Source organism: Cherax quadricarinatus, chromosome 99, assembly GCF_038502225.1.
Source record: "Cherax quadricarinatus isolate ZL_2023a chromosome 99, ASM3850222v1, whole genome shotgun sequence".
Taxonomy (NCBI): domain Eukaryota; kingdom Metazoa; phylum Arthropoda; class Malacostraca; order Decapoda; family Parastacidae; genus Cherax; species Cherax quadricarinatus.
Window position 1 is genome coordinate 354,644 of NC_091390.1, and position 23,854 is coordinate 378,497.

The 23,854-nt window shown below is 42.7% G+C and overlaps 1 protein-coding gene, 1 long non-coding RNA gene and 1 pseudogene across 2 annotated transcripts in view; all 3 read right to left on the minus strand.

Moving 5' to 3' along the window:
- Positions 1-14,096: 14,096 nt before the first annotated feature.
- The window catches only part of LOC138851076 (uncharacterized), a 47,359-nt gene continuing 37,601 nt past the window's right edge, over positions 14,097-23,854 (minus strand). Inside the window, exon 2 of the long non-coding RNA XR_011390959.1 lies at positions 14,097-22,490. This is a non-coding gene — a long non-coding RNA (uncharacterized lncRNA). The remainder of the gene's footprint in view (positions 22,491-23,854) is intronic.
- Positions 14,097-23,854, minus strand: part of LOC128704804 (solute carrier family 7 member genderblind) — a 34,125-nt gene continuing 24,367 nt past the window's right edge. The window contains exon 10 of the mRNA XM_070079488.1: positions 14,097-23,296. Coding sequence (XP_069935589.1) covers positions 23,244-23,296 — 53 coding nt within the window. The 3' untranslated portion in view covers positions 14,097-23,243. The remainder of the gene's footprint in view (positions 23,297-23,854) is intronic.
- On the minus strand, positions 22,737-22,808 carry LOC128704815 (U4 spliceosomal RNA; annotated as a pseudogene).

Here is a 23,854-nt window from a genome sequence, read left to right on the forward strand (position 1 = left end):
AATATGACTCAGTTTTTAGCAAGCCGCTAACCAGACTGAGAGTCGAAGATCAAAATGATTTTTTTATGAGAGAGCCACAAAATTTGATTAACACAAGCCTATCCGATGTTATCCTGACGCCAAATGACTTCGAACAGGCGATAAATGACATGCCCATGCACTCTGCCCCAGGGCCAGACTCATGGAACTCTGTGTTCATCAAGAACTGCAAGAAGCCCCTATCACGAGCCTTTTCCATCCTATGGAGAGGGAGCATGGACACGGGGGTCGTCCCACAGTTACTAAAAACAACAGACATAGCCCCACTCCACAAAGGGGGCAGTAAAGCAACAGCAAAGAACTACAGACCAATAGCACTAACATCCCATATCATAAAAATCTTTGAAAGGGTCCTAAGAAGCAAGATCACCACCCATCTAGAAACCCATCAGTTACACAACCCAGGGCAACATGGGTTTAGAACAGGTCGCTCCTGTCTGTCTCAACTATTGGATCACTACGACAAGGTCCTAAATGCACTAGAAGACAAAAAGAATGCAGATGTAATATATACAGACTTTGCAAAAGCCTTCGACAAGTGTGACCATGGCGTAATAGCGCACAAAATGCGTGCTAAAGGAATAACAGGAAAAGTCGGTCGATGGATCTATAATTTCCTCACTAACAGAACACAGAGAGTAGTCGTCAACAGAGTAAAGTCCGAGGCAGCTACGGTGAAAAGCTCTGTTCCACAAGGCACAGTACTCGCTCCCATCTTGTTCCTCATCCTTATATCCGACATAGACAAGGATGTCAGCCACAGCACCGTGTCTTCCTTTGCAGATGACACCCGAATCTGCATGACAGTGTCTTCCATTGCAGACACTGCAAAGCTCCAGGCAGACATCAACCAAATCTTTCAGTGGGCTGCAGAAAACAATATGAAGTTCAACGATGAGAAATTTCAATTACTCAGATATGGTAAACATGAGGAAATTAAATCTTCATCAGAGTACAAAACAAATTCTGGCCACAAAATAGAGCGAAACACCAACGTCAAAGACCTGGGAGTGATCATGTCGGAGGATCTCACCTTCAAGGACCATAACATTGTATCAATCGCATCTGCTAGAAAAATGACAGGATGGATAATGAGAACCTTCAAAACTAGGGAGGCCAAGCCCATGATGACACTCTTCAGGTCACTTGTTCTATCTAGGCTGGAATATTGCTGCACACTAACAGCACCTTTCAAGGCAGGTGAAATTGCCGACCTAGAAAATGTACAGAGAACTTTCACGGCGCGCATAACGGAGATAAAACACCTCAATTATTGGGAGCGCTTGAGGTTCCTAAACCTGTATTCCCTGGAACGCAGGAGGGAGAGATACATGATTATATACACCTGGAAAATCCTAGAGGGACTAGTACCGAACTTGCACACGAAAATCACTCACTACGAAAGCAAAAGACTTGGCAGACGATGCACCATCCCCCCAATGAAAAGCAGGGGTGTCACTAGCACGTTAAGAGACCATACAATAAGTGTCAGGGGCCCGAGACTGTTCAACTGCCTCCCAGCACACATAAGGGGGATTACCAACAGACCCCTGGCAGTCTTCAAGCTGGCACTGGACAAGCACCTAAAGTCAGTTCCGGATCAGCCGGGCTGTAGCTCGTATGTTGGTTTGCGTGCAGCCAGCAGCAACAGCCTGGTTGATCAGGCTCTGATCCACCAGGAGGCCTGGTCTCAGACCAGGCCGCGGGGGCGTTGACCCCCGGAACTCTCTCCAGGTAAACTCCAGGTAAACAACAATTATACTACATACACTGTCAGTGGCCCTATAACCCACAACAACAACAACAACAACAATGATACAACATACACTGTCAGTGGCCCTATAACCCACAACAACAACAACAACAACAATGATACAACGTACACTGTCAGTGGCCCTATAACCCACAACAACAACAACAACAACAACAATGATACAACATACACTGTCAGTGGCCCTATAACCCACAACAACAACAACAACAACAACAACAATGATACAACATACACTGTCAGTGGCCCTATAACCCACAACAACAACAACAACAACAACAACAATGATACAACATACACTGTCAATGGCCCTATAACCCATCAACAACAACAATAATACAACTTACACTGTCAGTGGCCCTATAACCCACAACAACAACAACAACAACAACAATGATACAACATACACTGTCAGTGGCCCTATAACCCACAACAACAACAATGATTCAACATACACTGTCAATGGCCCTATAACCCACAACAACAACAATAATCTCCGGTCAACTGGCCGGTGAATTAAGAGTATTCATCTAGTTGTGGTTGCGGGGGGTCGAGTCACAGCTCCTGGCCCCGTGAGTATAAGTCCACGTTACTGATGACATCTATCCTGGTAATATGTCTCATAGGTTGTTATATTATGTAATTTTCCGTCAGGATATTCTCATTCACACCAGGTGTTGTATGATCTCCCAGGTGTTGTATGATCTCCCAGGTGTTGTATGATCTCCCAGGTGTTGTATGATCTCCCAGGTGTTGCATGATCTCCCAGGTGTTGTATGATCTCCCAGGTGTTGTATGATCTCCCAGGTGTTGTATGATCTCCCAGGTGTTGTATGATCTCCCAGGTGTTGTATGATCTCCCAGGTGTTGTATGATCTCCCAGGTGTTGTATGATCTCCCAGGTGTTGTATGATCTCCAGGTGTTGTATGATCTCCCAGGTGTTGTATGATCTCCCAGGTGTTGTATGATCTCCCAGGTGTTGTATGATCTCCCAGGTGTTGTATGATCTCCCAGGTGTTGTATGATCTCCCAGGTGTTGTATGATCTCCCAGGTGTTGTATGATCTCCCAGGTGTTGTATGATCTCCCAGGTGTTGTATGATCTCCCAGGTGTTGTATGATCTCCCAGGTGTTGTATGATCTCCCAGGTGTTGTATCTCCCAGGTGTTGTATGATCTCCCAGGTGTTCTATGATCTCCCAGGTGTTGTATGATCTCCCAGGTGTTGTATGATCTCCCAGGTGTTGTATGATCTCCCAGGTGTTGTATGATCTCCCAGGTGTTGTATGATCTCCCAGGTGTTGTATGATCTCCCAGGTGTTGTATGATCTCCCAGGTGTTGTATGATCTCCCAGGTGTTGTATGATCTCCCAGGTGTTGTATGATCTCCCAGGTGTTGTATGATCTCCCAGGTGTTGTATGATCTCCCAGGTGTTGTATGATCTCCCAGGTGTTGTATGATCTCCCAGGTGTTGTATGATCTCCCAGGTGTTGTATGATCTCCCAGGTGTTGTATGATCTCCCAGGTGTTGTATGATCTCCCAGGTGTTGTATGATCTCCCAGGTGTTGTATGATCTCCCAGGTGTTGTATGATCTCCCAGGTGTTGTATGATCTCCCAGGTGTTGTATGATCTCCCAGGTGTTGTATGATCTCCCAGGTGTTGTATGATCTCCCAGGTGTTGTATGATCTCCCAGGTGTTGTATGATCTCCCAGGTGTTGTATGATCTCCCAGGTGTTGTATGATCTCCCAGGTGTTGTATGATCTCCCAGGTGTTGTATGATCTCCCAGGTGTTGTATGATCTCCCAGGTGTTGTATGATCTCCCAGGTGTTGTATGATCTCCCAGGTGTTGTATGATCTCCCAGGTGTTGTATGATCTCCCAGGTGTTGTATGATCTCCCAGGTGTTGTATGATCTCCCAGGTGTTGTATGATCTCCCAGGTGTTGTATGATCTCCCAGGTGTTGTATGATCTCCCAGGTGTTGTATGATCTCCCAGGTGTTGCATGATCTCCCAGGTGTTGTATGATCTCCCAGGTGTTGTATGATCTCCCAGGTGTTGTATGATCTCCCAGGTGTTGTATGATCTCCCAGGTGTTGTATGATCTCCCAGGTGTTGTATGATCTCCCAGGTGTTGTATGATCTCCCAGGTGTTGTATGATCTCCCAGGTGTTGTATGATCTCCCAGGTGTTGTATGATCTCCCAGGTGTTGTATGATCTCCCAGGTGTTGTATGATCTCCCAGGTGTTGTATGATCTCCCAGGTGTTGTATGATCTCCCAGGTGTTGTATGATCTCCCAGGTGTTGTATGATCTCCCAGGTGTTGTATGATCTCCCAGGTGTTGTATGATCTCCCAGGTGTTGTATGATCTCCCAGGTGTTGTATGATCTCCCAGGTGTTGTATGATCTCCCAGGTGTTGTATGATCTCCCAGGTATTGTATGATCTCCCAGGTGTTGCATGATCTCCCAGGTGTTGTATGATCTCCCAGGTGTTGCATGATCTCCCAGGTGTTGTATGATCTCCCAGGTGTTGTATGATCTCCCAGGTGTTGTATGATCTCCCAGGTATTGTATGATCTCCCAGGTGTTGCATGATCTCCCAGGTGTTGTATGATCTCCCAGGTGTTGCATGATCTCCCAGGTGTTGTATGATCTCCCATGTGTTGTATGATCTCCCAGATGTTGTATGATCTCCCAGGTGTTGTATGATCTCCCAGGTGTTGTATGATCTCTCAGGTGTTGTATGATCTCCCAGGTGTTGTATGATCTCCCAGGTGTTGTATGATCTCCCAGGTGTTGTGTGATCTCCCAGGTATTGCATGATCTCCCAGGTGTTTCATGATCTCCCAGGTGTTGTATGATCTCCCAGGTGTTGTATGATCTCCCAGGTGTTGTATGATCTCCCAGGTGTTGTATGATCTCCCAGGTGTTGTATGATCTCCCAGGTGTTGTATGATCTCCCAGGTGTTGTATGATCTCCCAGGTGTTGTATGATCTCCCAGGTGTTGCATGATCTCCCAGGTGTTGTATGATCTCCCAGGTGTTGTATGATCTCCCAGTTGTTGTATGATCTCCCAGGTGTTGTATGATCTCCCAGGTGTTGTATGATCTCCCAGGTGTTGTATGATCTCCCAGGTGTTGTATGATCTCCCAGGTGTTGTATGACCTCCCAGGTGTTGTATGATCTCCCAGGTGTTGTATGATCTCCCAGGTGTTGTATGATCTCCCAGGTGTTGCATGATCTCCCAGGTGTTGTATGATCTCCCAGGTGTTGTATGACCTCCCAGGTGTTGTATGATCTCCCAGGTGTTGTATGATCTCCCAGGTGCTGTATGATCTCCCAGGTGTTGTATGATCTCCCAGGTGTTGTATGATCTCCCAGGTGTTGCATGATCTCCCAGGTGTTGTATGATCTCCCAGGTGTTGTATGATCTCCCTGGTGTTGTATGATCTCCCAGGTGTTGCATGATCTCCCAGGTGTTGTATGATCTCCCAGGTGTTGCATGATCTCCCAGGTGTTGCATGATCTCCCAGGTGTTGTATGATCTCCCAGGTGGCAATATAAACACAAATGCAGTATAATGTGATCCTTTATTGACTACGTTTCGCCCACACAGTGGGCTTTTTCAAGTCACAAACAGAACTACCTGGGGTGGAAGGAACGCGAGTATTTATAGTCCAGCTGAGGTCAGGTGAAGAATGCTGCATCTGATGATGTACCGAGTGGGGTTATAGAGTCTAAAAACTTGGGTAGCTTGGAAAGGAGATTGGATAAGTTGTGAGCAGACCTTCTACAGTGTTCTTATGTGGGATAGCGATGAAGAAGTTTCTTGGCAAGTGGTTCAGCTATGTTATAGAAGCCACTATTCTGGTTGAAGTTGTCGGATATAGAAATGAGTGATGATTCCAGGATTCTTCGGTATTGAGTGTTGTGTTCTGTGGCGATAAGTCTTGAGTTTCTGTAGTTTATCAAGTGGTTGTGTGAATTACGGTGTTGTACGCAGGCATTCCTTGTGTCGTCAGACCTGCTTGCATATTGGTGTTCTGAAATACGTGTTTGGAGGTCCCTTGATGTTTCGCCCACGTATAACTTGTTGCAGTCATTACAAGGGATTATGTATACCCCTGCAGAGGATGGAGGCTTGTCCTGTCTACTACTGGTGATGTCCTTGATGGTCGTGGTTGTGGAGGTAGATACTTAGAATGATGTTTTGGCAAAGATGTTGGAAACATGTTTGGCAATGGAGTTGGTGGGAAGGACTATGTATCTCTTCTCGGCAGTGTCTTCTCTGGGTGTGTTGAAGATGTTTAATGCCCGTCGTCTGCAGTCTCTGATGAAGTGACGAGGATAGTGGAGTTTAGAAAATACTTGTTTAATCATCGTGCATTCTTCCTCAAGGAACTCGTTGCTGCAGATTCTGAGTGCACGCAGGAAGAAGCCTATAATTACACCACGTTTGGTTTTGGTGTCGTGGTGAGAGTAGAAGTGGAGAAGATCGTTTTGGTTGGTGGGTTTTCGATAGACTTTAAAACGAAGTTCATGGTCAGCTTCGCAGAGCAGAACATCAAGGAAAGGAAGAGTGTTGTCGACTTCTTCTTCAAGTGTGACCTGGGTTGAGGGCTCGACCTGGTTGAGCTTGTCTTGGAGAGCTTGAACGTTGAAGCGTCTGGGAGTTATGAGGAGAATGTTGGTGTTGTATGGAGGTGTTGTATGATCTCCCAGGTGTTGTATGATCTTCCAGGTGTTGTATGATCTCCCAGGTATTGTATGACCCCCAGGTGTTGTATGATCTTCCAGGTGTTGTATGATCTCCCAGGTGTTGTATGATCTCCCAGGTGTTGTATGATCTCCCAGGTGTTGTATGATCTCCCAGGTGTTGTATGATCTCCCAGGTGTTGTATGATCTCCCAGGTGTTGTATGATCTCCCAGGTGTTGTATGATCTCCCAGGTGTTGTATGATCTCCCAGGTGTTGTATGATCTCCCAGGTGTTGCATGATCTCCCAGGTGTTGCATGATCTCCCAGGTGTTGTATGATCTCCCAGGTGTTGTATGATCTCCCAGGTGTTGTATGATCTCCCAGGTGTTGTATGATCTCCCAGGTGTTGTATGATCTCCCAGGTGTTGTATGATCTCCCAGGTGTTGTATGATCTCCCAGGTGTTGTATGATCTCCCAGGTGTTGTATGATCTCCCAGGTGTTGTATGATCTTCCAGGTGTTGTATGATCTCCCAGGTGTTGTATGATCTCCCAGGTGTTGTATGATCTCCCAGGTGTTGTATGATCTCCCAGGTGTTGTATGATCTCCCAGGTGTTGTATGATCTCCCAGGTGTTGTATGATCTCCCAGGTGTTGTATGATCTCCCAGGTGTTGTATGATCTCCCAGGTGTTGTATGATCTCCCAGGTGTTGTATGATCTCCCAGGTGTTGCATGATCTCCCAGGTGTTGCATGATCTCCCAGGTGTTGTATGATCTCCCAGGTGTTGTATGATCTCCCAGGTGTTGTATGATCTCCCAGGTGTTGTATGATCTCCCAGGTGTTGTATGATCTCCCAGGTGTTGTATGATCTCCCAGGTGTTGCATGATCTCCCAGGTGTTGTATGATCTCCCAAGTGTTGTATGATCTCCCAGGTGTTGTATGATCTCCCAGGTGTTGTATGATCTCCCAGGTGTTGTATGATCTCCCAGGTGTTGTATGATCTCCCAGGTGTTGTATGATCTCCCAGGTGTTGTATGATCTCCCAGGTGTTGTATGATCTCCCAGGTGTTGTATGATCTCCCAGGTGTTGTATGATCTTCCAGGTGTTGTATGATCTCCCAGGTGTTGCATGATCTCCCAGGTGTTGTATGATCTCCCAGGTGTTGTATGATCTCCCAGGTGTTGTATGATCTCCCAGGTGTTGTATGATCTCCCAGGTGTTGTATGATCTCCCAGGTGTTGTATGATCTCCCAGGTGTTGCATGATCTCCCAGGTGTTGTATGATCTCCCAGGTGTTGTAGTGATCTCCCAGGTGTTGTATGATCTCCCTGGTGTTGTATGATCTCCCAGGTGTTGTATGATCTCCCAGGTGTTGTATGATCTCCCAGGTGTTGTATGATCTCCCAGGTGTTGTATGATCTCCCAGGTGTTGTATGATCTCTCAGGTGTTGTATGATCTCCCAGGTGTTGTATGATCTCCCAGGTGTTGTATGATCTCCCAGGTGTTGTATGATCTCCCAGGTGTTGTATGATCTCCCAGGTGTTGTATGATCTCCCAGGTGTTGTATGATCTCCCAGGTGTTGTATGATCTCCCAGGTGTTGTATGATCTCCCAGGTATTGTATGATCTCCCAGGTGTTGCATGATCTCCCAGGTGTTGTATGATCTCCCAGGTGTTGCATGATCTCCCAGGTGTTGTATGATCTCCCAGGTGTTGTATGATCTCCCAGATGTTGTATGATCTCCCAGGTATTGTATGATCTCCCAGGTGTTGCATGATCTCCCAGGTGTTGTATGATCTCCCAGGTGTTGTAGTGATCTCCCAGGTGTTGTATGATCTCCCAGGTGTTGTATGATCTCCCAGGTGTTGTATGATCTCCCAGGTGTTGTATGATCTCCCAGGTGTTGTATGAACTCCCAGGTGTTGTATGATCTCCCAGGTGTTGTATGATCTCCCAGGTGTTGTATGATCTCCCAGGTGTTGTATGATCTCCCAGGTGTTGTATGATCTCCCAGGTGTTGTATGATCTCCCAGGTGTTGTATGATCTCCCAGGTGTTGTATGATCTCCCAGGTGTTGTATGATCTCCCAGGTGTTGTATGATCTCCCAGGTGTTGTATGATCTCCCAGGTGTTGTATGATCTCCCAGGTGTTGTATGATCTCCCAGGTGTTGTATGATCTCCCAGGTGTTGTATGATCTCCCAGGTATTGTATGATCTCCCAGGTGTTGCATGATCTCCCAGGTGTTGTATGATCTCCCAGGTGTTGCATGATCTCCCAGGTGTTGTATGATCTCCCATGTGTTGTATGATCTCCCAGGTGTTGTATGATCTCCCAGGTGTTGTATGATCTCCCAGGTGTTGTATGATCTCCCAGGTGTTGTATGATCTCCCAGGTGTTGTATGATCTCCCAGGTGTTGTATGATCTCCCAGGTGTTGTGTGATCTCCCAGGTATTGCATGATCTCCCAGGTGTTTCATGATCTCCCAGGTGTTGTATGATCTCCCAGGTGTTGTATGATCTCCCAGGTGTTGTATGATCTCCCAGGTGTTGTATGATCTCCCAGGTGTTGTATGATCTCCCAGGTGTTGCATGATCTCCCAGGTGTTGTATGATCTCCCAGGTGTTGTATGATCTCCCAGGTGTTGCATGATCTCCCAGGTGTTGTATGATCTCCCAGGTGTTGTATGATCTCCCAGTTGTTGTATGATCTCCCAGGTGTTGTATGATCTCCCAGGTGTTGTATGATCTCCCAGGTGTTGTATGATCTCCCAGGTGTTGTATGATCTCCCAGGTGTTGTATGACCTCCCAGGTGTTGTATGATCTCCCAGGTGTTGTATGATCTCCCAGGTGTTGTATGATCTCCCAGGTGTTGCATGATCTCCCAGGTGTTGTATGATCTCCCAGGTGTTGTATGACCTCCCAGGTGTTGTATGATCTCCCAGGTGTTGTATGATCTCCCAGGTGCTGTATGATCTCCCAGGTGTTGTATGATCTCCCAGGTGTTGTATGATCTCCCAGGTGTTGCATGATCTCCCAGGTGTTGTATGATCTCCCAGGTGTTGTATGATCTCCCAGGTGTTGTATGATCTCCCAGGTGTTGCATGATCTCCCAGGTGTTGTATGATCTCCCAGGTGTTGCATGATCTCCCAGGTGTTGCATGATCTCCCAGGTGTTGTATGATCTCCCAGGTGGCAATATAAACACAAATGCAGTATAATGTGATCCTTTATTGACTACGTTTCGCCCACACAGTGGGCTTTTTCAAGTCACAAACAGAACTACCTGGGGTGGAAGGAACGCGAGTATTTATAGTCCAGCTGAGGTCAGGTGAAGAATGCTGCATCTGATGATGTACCGAGTGGGGTTATAGAGTCTAAAAACTTGGGTAGCTTGGAAAGGAGATTGGATAAGTTGTGAGCAGACCTTCTACAGTGTTCTTATGTGGGATAGCGATGAAGAAGTTTCTTGGCAAGTGGTTCAGCTATGTTATAGAAGCCACTATTCTGGTTGAAGTTGTCGGATATAGAAATGAGTGATGATTCCAGGATTCTTCGGTATTGAGTGTTGTGTTCTGTGGCGATAAGTCTTGAGTTTCTGTAGTTTATCAAGTGGTTGTGTGAATTACGGTGTTGTACGCAGGCATTCCTTGTGTCGTCAGACCTGCTTGCATATTGGTGTTCTGAAATACGTGTTTGGAGGTCCCTTGATGTTTCGCCCACGTATAACTTGTTGCAGTCATTACAAGGGATTATGTATACCCCTGCAGAGGATGGAGGCTTGTCCTGTCTACTACTGGTGATGTCCTTGATGGTCGTGGTTGTGGAGGTAGATACTTGGAATGATGTTTTGGCAAAGATGTTGGAAACATGTTTGGCAATGGAGTTGGTGGGAAGGACTATGTATCTCTTCTCGGCAGTGTCTTCTCTGGGTGTGTTGAAGATGTTTAATGCTCGCCGTCTGCAGTCTCTGATGAAGTGACGAGGATAGTGGAGTTTAGAAAATACTTGTTTAATCATCGTGCATTCTTCCTCAAGGAACTCGTTGCTGCAGATTCTGAGTGCACGCAGGAAGAAGCCTATAATTACACCACGTTTGGTTTTGGTGTCGTGGTGAGAGTAGAAGTGGAGAAGATCGTTTTGGTTGGTGGGTTTTCGATAGACTTTAAAACGAAGTTCGTGGTCAGCTTCGCAGAGCAGAACATCAAGGAAAGGAAGAGTGTTGTCGACTTCTTCTTCAAGTGTGACCTGGGTTGAGGGCTCGACCTGGTTGAGCTTGTCTTGGAGAGCTTGAACGTTGAAGCGTCTGGGAGTTATGAGGAGAATGTTGGTGTTGTATGGAGGTGTTGTATGATCTCCCAGGTGTTGTATGATCTTCCAGGTGTTGTATGATCTCCCAGGTATTGTATGACCCCCAGGTGTTGTATGATCTTCCAGGTGTTGCATGATCTCCCAGGTGTTGTATGACCCCCAGGTGTTGTATGACCCCCAGGTGTTGTATGACCCCCAGGTGTTGTATGACCCCCAGGTGTTGTATGACCTCAGGTGTTGTATGTCCCCCAGGTGTTGTATGACCCCCAGGTGTTGTATGACCCCCAGGTGTTGTATGACCCCCAGGTGTTGTATGACCCCCAGGTGTTGTATGACCCCCAGGTGTTGTATGACCCCCAGGTGTTGTATGACCCCCAGGTGTTGTATGACCCCCAGGTGTTGTATGACCCCCAGGTGTTGTATGATCTCCCAGGTGTTGTATGACCCCCAGGTGTCATACAACTCCACTTGATCCAAATGGAGTGATCTTCCACTTCCTCTTATCAAACCTGTGACTACCTTCCCTTTTCCCTAGTTCCTGTATGACTCCCTACAGGTTTAGTACTTCCCCATGGCAATAATAATCATAATTTGGACTAAGTACTGGGTACATATTGACTGGCAGGTGCTGGGGGCCTTGATTTCAAAATTTTGATAATTCGTCCTTGAAGGTGGTGATTTGATGTCCATGAAGGGCTGTTGATCCAAATAATTTAAAGCCATCCTTCCCTTGGAACAAACCTCTTACCTCCTAAAGTGGTGTTCCCTTTGTTATCAAGGTTAAGCTGACCTTGAAGACAAGAAACTGATTTTTTGTCCTTACAAACCCCTCAAAGGGTCCTTTATGCTGGTGAGGGGCTCTTGATCTTAGGAACTGGACCAATACTTCAGTTTCTTGGATCAAACGTGAGTGTCTTCCATTCCCCGACACACTACATGACCCCTATGGGTTTAGTGCTCCCCGTGACTAATAATAATATTCTTGCAAATCTTTAACTTCAGCAATACGCTGATCACCATATCAAGAATATAGGCCTATGAAGGGATTAATAGGCTTGTCTAGAATTAAGCACAATTGTGAGACAATACCTCTGGTAGACTTCAGTATCTGTTATCGTCACCGTAAATTGTACTAATTACAATATTTATGCAACGTCTCTATTAAAAATCGTTCTACGTAATATTTTTGCAAACTATTATAAATTGTAATAAATTTAATATTTTTTTTTGCTAATTTTTTTTGTGAAAATGCATAATTAATATTTACTATGCCGTAAACTGTATCTAGTCTTAACTATTGTGTCGGGACTAGTACGTTTTAGTCTGCCAGAAATATACACTATCTTAGTGGCTGTATTTTGCATCCAACATTACAATAAGTGTCAGGGGCCCGAGACTGTTCAACTGCCTCCCAGCATACATAAGGGGGATTACCAACAGACCCCTGGCAGTCTTCAAGCTGGCACTGGACAAGCACCTAAAGTCGATACCTGACCAGCCGGGCTGTGGCTCGTACATTGGATTGCGTGCAGCCAGCAGTAACAGCCTGGCTGATCAGGCTCTGATCCATCAGGAGGCCTGATCACAGACCGGGCCACGGGGGCGTTGACCCCCGGAACTGAATATTAAAATGGTATAAAATACCGACAGGTTGGTAGGTAAGACACATATGCAACAGTTAGGTATCTAACTGTTGCATATGTGTCTTACCTAACACCCCCGGAACTCTCTCCAGGTAAACTCCAGGTATAAACTGTATGTTGTGTACTGCGTAAAGAAATAAATTCAAGTACACGAGGCCCCATTTGTATGGCTCGTTTTTTCACATTATGGAATGCATCTAAAACGCTGCCTAATAGTGTGTTTACACTATCATATATTAAGTACTCAATACAGCTTGGCATAACAAAAATAAATCAAAATAAATACAGCCTCTCCTCACTTAACGACGGAGTTTCGTTCCTAAGACCATGTCGTTAAACGAATTTGTTGCTAAGTGAGGAGCATATTATAATGGTAGTGGGTTTGTGTCAGCCATCTTTGATATTGTTTTAACCCTTAAATGGTCCAAACGTATATATACGTTTTTTCAACATCTGAAAGTATGTAAAAATACGTAGATCTTTTTTTTTTGTTTTACATTTGAAAACGTGTAAAAAAAACTTTTATCTAGATTTTTTTTGTTACATTTGAAAATATGTAAAATAAAGTAGATCTACTTTTGTAGTTACAAATTTGAACGTCGATCTGTTTGGACCGTTTAACCCTTAAACGGTTCAAACAGATCGACGTTCAAATTTGTATTGCTACAAAAGTAGATCTACTTGTGTACATTAACCCTTAAACTTTAAGGGTTAATGTACACAGTACATACAATACTTATCTTAAAATACAGCATTGGTCGTCCTTCCCTTACGCAATTGTTGTGTGAAAACGACTGAAAAGCAGCAAAAGCACTGAACATAACGAACAGTAACTCAGTTGAAAGCCAATCAAAATGGGGAACACCGACAAGAGTTGCTGTATGTGTAGTGACCTATATAAGCAACTTATAGGATTAAATAGCTACACTCAATTAATGCACCAACCTGGATCACACAGTTCTCAAGTCATCATACATGACCATATACTATGTATCTGCTCTGATAACATTACAGTAGAACCCCCATATCTGTGGATTCACTTTCTATGGTTTACCGTCACCTGAAAATAACCCTTAATTTCACTTAATAATTACCCAGAAGCTGTTGAAGTGTTTCCCATCAGTGAAAAGTGATAATTCTTATCTTACTGTATGTAATTTATCAATTAAACATTATCATAAGTATGTAAATGAAAAATGACCTGACCAGCCAGGTCAGGTTACATGTGGCCAGCAGTAACAGGCTGGTTGATCAGACCCTGATCCACCACAAAGCCTGGTTACAGACTGGGCTGCAGGGGGTGTTGACCCCTGAAGCCCCTTTCCAGGTATATAGGCTTCACTACTTTTTGTGATTTTGGTCATCCATGGTAGGTCTAGGAAGGCATCCCCCGGGGATGCCAGACCGCTACCATAGTCAGGGATCATTATTATTATAATCTATGGGTTTAGCGCTCTCGGTTGAGTGCTAAACCCATAGAATTATACAGCTTCAAGCGTTGTTACCACAGCTTTTAGTGATCATTTAATCACTTACTGCACCAGGAAAATCATTAGAGAGCCAGATAGGCCTACACAGGACAATAAAAATTAGGTCAACTATAAGCTTCAGTAAAGGAACACTGATAAACAAACAACTTTATTTCTCTCTGCAGTATACAAAATATAGTTTACAGGTAATAAAATACTGTTAAGCACAAAATAAAGTCACTACGATGAAGTGTACTTCAGGTAGACTAATGCTAGTGTTCACACGATACTTAAGACTTCGCACAGGTTACTGAGTACGTACACAAACAAATTTAGACGTTAACCCTTAAACTGTCCGAACGTAGATCTATGTTTGGACAGTTTAAGGGTTAAAAACAGTACAAACACCAAGACAATTTATTTAAGATTGAATTATGAATACAAGTAATGAGAATAATAATACAGTAGGATCTCCATATCCATTGATTCAGTATCTGTTGTCTCAGTTATCCACAGTTTACTGTAGCCCTGAGAAAACTCTTAATTTAGCATAATAAAGACCACGAAGTGCAAAAGTAGTAATGGTGACAGTTGTTTAAAGCCCAAGAGAAGCTGTGAAGTGCTTCCCATCAATGAAAAAATAATAATTCTTCACTTACTGTGTAATTTATCAATTAAACCTTATAATAGGTATGTATAGGACTTATATACAGTGGTCCCTCAATAATCGTCCAGCCTGAAAGTCGTCCATTTCGGAAATAGTCCCGTTATTTCGTCTAAACATTGGCTCGCAAATGGTCCGTTAGCTCGCTAATCGTCTTTCGTCCTGGACGTGTATTCACGGCTCTGAGCCACCTCAGCCTCCCTTCCCAGCCAGTGTGCCATTGTTTACCAGTGAGCGACGGTCCCCTCACGTGTTCATACGAAATATTTCATAATATTCCATTCGTTTTAGTGCTTGCAAGTACTAAATAAGCTACCATGGCTCCAAAGAAAGCTCCTAGTGCCAAGCGCCAAACCTTTGGTAAAGAAGGTGAGAAATATGATTGAATTTAAGAAAAACATCATTGAACAATATGAAAGTGGCGTACTTGTGGCCGAACTGGCCAAGATGTATAACAAACCCCATACAACCATATCTTCCATCGTGGCAAAGAAAAAGGAAATAAAGGAAGCTGTTGTTGGAGAAAATTGTGGCCAGATTGTGTCCACAAGAGGGATTTTGAAGGGTTTGTGGCTGACCCTGATGAGCCTATGTCAGTTGTGAACTCTATTGTGGCATTGGGGAGTTCCATGGGGTTGGATGCGAGTTTGGAGGATGTGGAAGAGTTGGTGGAAGACCACAATGAAGAGCTCACCACTGAGGAGCTGCAAGAGCTTCAGCAGGAACAGCAACAGATTGCAGCTCAGAATCTTGCTGCAGAGGAGGAGGAAGAGAGATGGAAGAAGTTGCCTTCTTCAGAAATTAAGGAGATTTTTGAAATATGGGGTAAGATGGAAAGATTTATGGAGAAACATCACCCTGAGAAGGATGTTGGAAGCCATATTGGCAACTTGTACAGTGACAGAGTCTTGCCCCATTTTAGGGAAGTGTTAAAGATACTCCAGAAACAGAGCTCTCTGGACAGTTTTTTTGCAAGACAGGACTCCAGTGACTCTCAAGCTGGTCCTAGTTGCATTAAGAAACAGAGAAGACAAGCAACCCCAGAAAAGCAATTGGTACCTGAGGTGTTGCTGGAAGGGGATTCCCCTTCCAAACTATAAACAATCCACTCTCTCTCCTCCTCCAGTCTCCCATACACTAAGAAGAATCACCAATAAAGGTAAGTGTTATGCTGTTAATGTTTCATTCATCATGTCCCATTGTATTGTTTATGTACTACATCTATGTTTCATGTAAAAAATTGTTTTGTTTTAATACTTCTGGGTGTCAGCAACGGATTAATTGTATTTACATTATTTCTTATGGGGAAAATTGATTCGAAAATCGTCTATTTCGATAATAGTCCAACTTCCAGGAACGGATTATGGACGATAATTGAGGGACCACTATATAGAGTTTGCTACTATCCTGAGTTTGTTACCATCCAATGTTTGTTACTGTCCAGGGTTTGTTACTATCCAGGGTTTGCTACTATCCAGGGTTTGTTACTATCCAGGGTTTGCTACTATCCAGGGTTTGTTACTATCCAGGGTTTGTTACTATCCAGGGTTTGTTACTATCCAGGGTTTGTTACTATTCAGGGTTTGTTACTATTCAGGGTTTGTTACTATCCAGGGTTTGTTACTATCCAGGGTTTGTCATTATCCAGGGTTTGTTACTATCCAGAGCTTGTCACTATCCAGAGCTTGTCACTATCCAGAGCTTGTCACTATCCAGAGCTTGTCACTATCCAGAGCTTGTCACTATCCAGGTTTTGGTATCCACGGCAGGTCCCTGGGACGTATCCCTGTGGATATGGGGGTCCTATTGTATTGATAATTATTACCACATTTGTGGTTGGGCAAACTGTTAAAGATATTTAACACAAACATATTTTGCAGTGCTAAATGAATTCCAAAGGTTAAGGAAGAGAGTGCAGAGGCATATAAAAGGAGCAGAAGCAAGGCACAGTTGTTCACAAATTGAAGAATGTAAGAATAACCCCAGAAATCTCTGGCAACAACTAAAACAGCTGGAGTATAGCCATAAACCTGTAGACAGATCTAACAGAGATAAATATTGATAATGCAGTATGCCATGAAACTAGAGGGGTGGCAAATTATTTTAATTAATTCTACATAACTCTTGCTGCATGACTCTTGTGGGTTTAGCATTTAGTTATGATTATAGTAATTATAATCTACACAACTGCTGCATCAACACTGGTCAGTAAACTGCCAGTTGCACTGAATACCTTTAACACAAACTTCAATAAGTTTTAAACTTACTACAGCAATAAAGACGTCACCCCAAACAGTCGTTAACTAGTAGATGTATCTTACGACTTCTTGTGAAAAGAAGTGTAAACTTGTGTTGTAGGCAGATGACAGTGCTCTGTTAGTGTCAGGTAAAGACCCACAAGATATAGCTAATTTACTATAACTAGAACTAGAGTCCTGTAGCAAATGGTTATTAGTCAACAAACTACAGCGTCTCCTCACTAAGCAACATACTCGATTATCAATGCCTTGAACTTACGATGGGCTCCTTGACCAGTATACATACCTAAATAATATATATTAGAGCTGATTTCCTCTATTCTGTTTATTACAATATACAGTACACTACTGTATAAACATTTAAAAATATACCAGAAATGTTATAAATGTTGCAAATGTGACATTAAAACAGTATCAAAGATGGTTGACATAAACTCACCACAATTATAATACGATCCTCATTTAGCCACAAATTCGTTTACCAACGTGGTCTTAGGAATGCAACTCTGTCATTAAGTGAGGAGAGGCTATATTGTTGCACCTCAGCAAAACAGAAGCCATACACTTTTAATGTCTGGTGTAATGGGGAACCCATCACGTCAGTGTAATGGGGAACCCATCATGTCAGTGTAATGGGGAACCCATCATGTCAGTGTAATGGGGAACCCATCATGTCAGTGTAATGGGGAACCCATCATGTCAGTGTAATGGGGAACCCATCATGTCAGTGTAATGGGGAACCCATCATGTCAGTGTAATGGGGAACCCATCACGTCAGTGTAGTGGGGAACCCATCACGTCAGTGTAGTGGGGAACCCATCACGTCAGTGTAATGGGGAACCCATCACATCAGTGTAATGGGAAACCCATCAAGTTAGGCACAGTGTCTACCTACTGAGGCACAGTGTCTACCTACTGAGGCACAGTGTCTACCTACTGAGGCACAGTGTCTAGCTCTTATACGATGCTATATAGATTATTCTTGTTCTTCATGGTATTCTGGTTTAACCAAAAAAAAAAAAAATGACAGACTACAAATTATCCAGAACATAATGAGATTCATCTTAGGCCCAAAAGAGAGTGTAGGCCTACAGAATTACAACAACTGGATATACTGACTCTTGAAGACAGTTAAATCATGTTTATAAAATTGCTTTCATGCCTAACAATATTTTATTACACATCGACTACATTATTTTTGCCCTGCGTAAAAATTAAAATTTGAATTTGACAAAAATACGCAGCTAGGTATCCAGGGTTTGTCTTGAGTCGCTGTTTTAATGCACTTTTCTCCTTCATTAAACAAAATTATTAACTGAGAAATTATGTTACATCACCTTTATGCTTCACCTGTTCTTATTTCTCACTTATCTTGAATTATTCAATGTATGTAAAGCACTAAATCCACATGGGTTATTGAGAGCAAGGAGTGTTGCAGACTCAATCATTAATTCATCCTCTGAGGACAACATGGATACATTTTAATATACTCTAGGTAATTCAATTGTTTTAAGACAAACTATACACCTTATAAACCAGGAAACGGATGGGTTTTGAACCTGTAACAAGTGAGTCCTAATACAGCAAGTCCTTGACTTGCACATTGCCAATCTTCTGTATTGTTTATCGTATCATTATTATACACAATAATGTATAATAACGTATAATAATTGTGTATAATATCATTATTATACATTATTGCATATAATATCATTATTATACAGAAGGTCCTCAATGTGTTTGTAAGTTGAAGAATTAACGTACACACAAGCCAGTGTGTTAACACATTGGCCAGTGTGTTAACACTTTGGCCAGTGTGTTAACACACTGGCCTGTGTGTATTATGACACTTGCCATGAGTTTAAAACCCTACTTGTTCCATAATTTATTAACAGTCGTGCTACTATGATTTCGTGAATCATACATCTCATATCTTGTAACATACTAAACCCAAAAATGGATTAAAAAAAGTTTATTACAATACATGCTTCTTGTCTTCGATTCAAAAATAATTTTAACACATTGAAAAAGTTACATTTATAAAGAGTAGACAATACGTACACTTGTGTTCGTCTTCCAGTGTACACTTGTGTTCATCTTCCAGTGTACACTGAGTTTACATTTATCCCAATCTTACAGTATAGTATACACTGAGGCATTTGTCTCTCCGTGTATTCCGAGTGTACATTAATTCCTCTCACAGTATATACACACTGAGAGGTATTCCTCTCACAGGATATATACACTGAGAGGTATTCCTCTTACAGGATATATACACTGAGAGGTATTCCTCTTACAGGATATATACACTGAGAGGTATTCCTCTTACAGGATATATACACTGAGAGTTAGTAGTCTCAGTGCATATATCTCACAGGACATATGCACTGAGATGTATTCTTCCCACAGTATATATACACAGATATTCCTCTCAGTATATATACAGTGAGGTATTCCTCTCACAGTATATATACACTGAGGTTATTATCTCTCAGTATATGCCGAGTATACAGTAGAAGTTAAAGCATCCTTGACCGGCCATACGCAGCCTCTCGGGTAAAACATCTTGCAACAGAATAAGCTTATGGAGGAAATACACAGGTTACAAAAGTATTAACTGGGGAAACACGTCACTCTGATAAAGCTCTCAGTCTTGAGGTCGGGGAACTGGGGTAAATTACCCCAAATGGGGTAAAAATGAAAATCACGAGGAAAACAAAGGTTCAGTGAACATAAAACTGCAGTTTATATTTCATTTTATTTTCTAATTTTGTATTTATTTTTAAAGTTGCTTTTTTGCTTGTATGATTGTATTCTCCATACAAATGGACACTATAAACTATTTTGAATTCGAGTTCTGTTTGTGTTTTCTGGATTCTGTAGACTTTAAAGTCTAGTGGGGAATTTCGCTCTCCATAAACTTGTTTTGGGGTAATACCCCCAAAAAGTTCACCGACCTCTGTTACACACAGAGCAAACCATTTCACTATGATAAAACTCTATACAGAGCAACACATTTCCCCAATGGAAGATTCTTCAGCGAGTTTCATGGATCCATAGCATGGACATTATTATATATAAAAAATGCTTGTCTTAGAGTGAAAGTCATCCCATTAAGCGTACATTCTAGCAGAGTACGTTCTGTCACTCATTGGTACTCACATCAACCAATATGCAGCCTTAATGACCCTCGTGTGGTTGATAAACATTAACCTGATAAACCAACCAGCCAACCAATCATAAAAAATAACACATTACCTGGCGCTTATGCAACTGCACAACTCAAAAAAAATAACAGGTGGTCCTTGACTTACAATGGTGTTATGATCGTCCTAAGTTAAAAATATTGTAAGTCAAATATGAATATGAGATGATAAATAAATAAATACCTACTGTCAATGAATAGGTAAACAAATAATTACACTAAATACCAGTATTGAAAATTAAATAAATAGATACAAATCTGGTTCATACAGCTGCTATGGTCAGTGACCCCAAATGTTAACCCTTAAACTGCCCAAACGTAGATCTACGTTTGTGCGCGTAGTGCTCCGACCTTAATTTTCTCCATAAGAAACAATGTAAAATGTAGATCTACGTTCAGAGCGCTACGCGTGCAAATGTAGATCTACGTTTAGACAGTTTAAGGGTTAAGCAAGAAGCCAGCGGTGGAAGAGATCATTTTTTCCTTATCGAATGCATCTAAAATGCCTGTTAATGTGTTTACAATATTATGTATTGAGTGCTCAATACAGCTAGGCATAAAAATTCAAATAAATACACTGTCCATACAAAACCTACCAAAAATATGGCGCCAGTCCTTCCCTTATGCAACTGTTGTATGAAAACGGTAATAATGGAGGAAAAGTGATAAAAGCATCGAGCATAATGAATAATAACTCCAGTGAAAGAAAATGAAAAGATAGAACACCAGAAAGTGAGAGCTGTATGTGCAGGGCCCTCCTTTATGTCCAGGGCCCTCCTGTACGTCCAGGGCCCTCCTGCACATGCAGGGCCCTCCTGTACTTGCAGGGCCCTCCTGTACTTGCAGGGCCCTCCTGTACTTGCAGGGCCCTCCTGTACTTGCAGGGCCCTCCTGTACATGCAGGGCTCTCCTGTACATGCAGGGCCCTCCTGTACGTGCAGGGCTCTCCTGTACATGCAGGGCCCTCCTGTACGTGCAGGGCCCTCCTGTACGTGCAGGGCTCTCCTGTACGTGCAGGGCTCTCCTGTACGTGCAGGGCTCTCCTGTACGTGCAGGGCCCTCCTGTACGTGCAGGGCTCTCCTGTACATGCAGGGCCCTCCTGTACGTGCAGGGCCCTCCTGTACGTCCAGGGCCCTCCTGTACGTCCAGGGCCCTCCTGCACAAGTTTATCCTATCAATAATTGTACAGTACTGAATGCGCATCACTATTACATCATCGTAAAGTTGAAACATCATAAGTCGGACCATTATAAAGCAAGGAACACCTGTGTGTAAACAACTACCTTCTGTTTTTATTAACACATTCTTTACTATATAATAATGAAACTTTTCAAGTTTCTTGAGTGTAAGCGTATCACAGAGTTAATAAACAGGAAGCTTATCAGCTGTATCTGTTGCAATGTTGCTCATTCTTGAGTGGTTTCATGCAGTGCAACATATGATAGAGTTGCTTCTCAGAAACCACAATACAGTATGTAAAGTAAAAGGACACAAGTGCAACTAATGTGACATTTTTTGTGGCAACGTTTCGCTCTCCAGGAGCTTTATCAAGCTTGATAAAGCTCCTGGAGAGCGAAACGTTGCCACAATAAATGTCACATTAGTTGCACTTGTGTCCTTTTACTTTACATATTGTCGGTAATTCTACCAACTTTATTACACAATACAGTAGAACCTTTGTATCTGCGGATTAAGTTTCCATGGTTTATCATGGCCCAAAAATAATCCTTAATTTTGCTTAATAATGACCCTAAAGCACAATAGTAGTGATGGTGGCAGGACTTCAAAGCCTAAGAGAAGCCTTGAAGTGTTTCCCATCAGCGAAAAAGTGAATTCTCGACTCACTGTGCATAATTTATCAATTAAACTCTCGTAGCTATGAAAATCAACAACTTATATAAATAGGGTTCACTACTATCACTGTTTTGGGAAACCAAGGTCGGTCTTGGAACGTATCGCACGCAAATACCAGGCCACTACTGTAGATCCGTCCTCTAAACTTTTTCCATACACAATACGATGTAGGAGCTTTTTACATGACCTAAACAGCAACAACAATTATACTATGTTAGGTTAATGTAACATAAATTAACCTATGTTTACACATCGTTAACCACCAATTAGAAAATGTACAAAAGGGTTTTGTTAACGAACACAAGACACACTATCAATGCATAACTTTCTTGCATTGTATTTCATGAAGTGGTAAATCTAGGTGAGTCATGCAACACAAATGTTAAGGTTCAGTCCTCCATTAGACCTCTGGCTATCTTCAAGACCCCCTGGTTGTCTTCAAGACCCCCTGGTTGTCTTCAAGACTCCTGGTTGTCTTCAAGACCCCCTGGTTGTCTTCAAGACTCCTGGTTGTCTTCAAGACCCCCTGGTTGTCTTCAAGACCCCCTGGTTGTCTTCAAGACCCCTGGTTATCTTCAAGACCCCTGGTTGTCCTCAAGAGGGAGCTGGACAGACACACAGTACCTGACCAGCCAGGCTGTGGTTCCTACACTGGTTTATGTGCTGCCAGCAGTAACAACCTGGTTGATCAGGTCCTGATCCACCACCAGGCCTGGGCCACAGAAGCCTTGACCCCCTGAGCCTCCTCCAGGGGCTCAGGGGGTCAGACCTTTCACAGCAGTGAGAAGCACTCAACAACTTTATCCATTACATCAGTTTCAAATAGCAATAATCGTACCTCGGATAAACCTCACTGGTTACGATAATGCCACTGTGCTAAGCTTCCATTACATACATGTCGCAGTTGTCACTCGGCATAAAAACATTAATATTATTCAAAAAATTATTTTCAACATATTGGCCATTTCCCATAAAGGCAGGTGACCCAAAAAAGAAGAAACACTTGCACCATCACTCACTCCATGACTGTCTTTCTAGAGGCCACGACTCAAGTTTTATGTAATAATATGTCCAAATATACTTAGCATCTCGACCTTACATAGCACAAAGTATTACTGAATATTGAAGATTACAGAACTTGGCTCACATCGTCACATCACATTCAGTTTATGTTAAAAATACTGTATTAACATCAATTAATGTTGGCATATTATTTGAGCAAAGTCACAGCAAGAAAATGTTTGTTCGAAATAACTTAAAAATAACAATGGTAAAAAACATAAGCATTTTAGAGATTGAAGTCCATGAATTAATATTCTTAATCGCCTTTAACCGAGAAGAACAGTTGTTGGATGCCGATGGTGAGCGACTCTGTGGATGAGGAAGAAATATATGATTAGAGTTTGTAACAAGATCACACTATTACAATAAATAATAATAATTATAATATAATAATAATCTTCATTTCTACAAGGACAGTGGACCCCCGCCTTATGATATTATTTCATTCCAGAAGTCTGTTCGGGTGCCGTTACTGACCGAATTTGTTCCCATAAGGAATATTGTGAATTAGATTAGTCTGTTTCAGACCCCCAAAAATACACGTACAAAGGCACTTACAAAAATACACTTACATAACTGGTCGAGTTGGGAGCTGATCGTAAGGCGGGGATCCACTGTACATATACAAGGTATACAGACTATAGCTGACATCAATGACATACAACTACGTATATAGAAAGCCTCTTGTTAGGCTGAGCATTTCTTGCAAATTAGGTCAATTTTGTCCCCAGGATGAGACACCATTAGGTACTTACTGCTAGGTGAACAGTGACAGCAGGTGTAAGGTGACTAACACCCAGGTACCTACTTACTACTCAGCTCCTCGGTTCAACTTGCAGGCCTGTCCCAAAACTGCATATGAAAAGG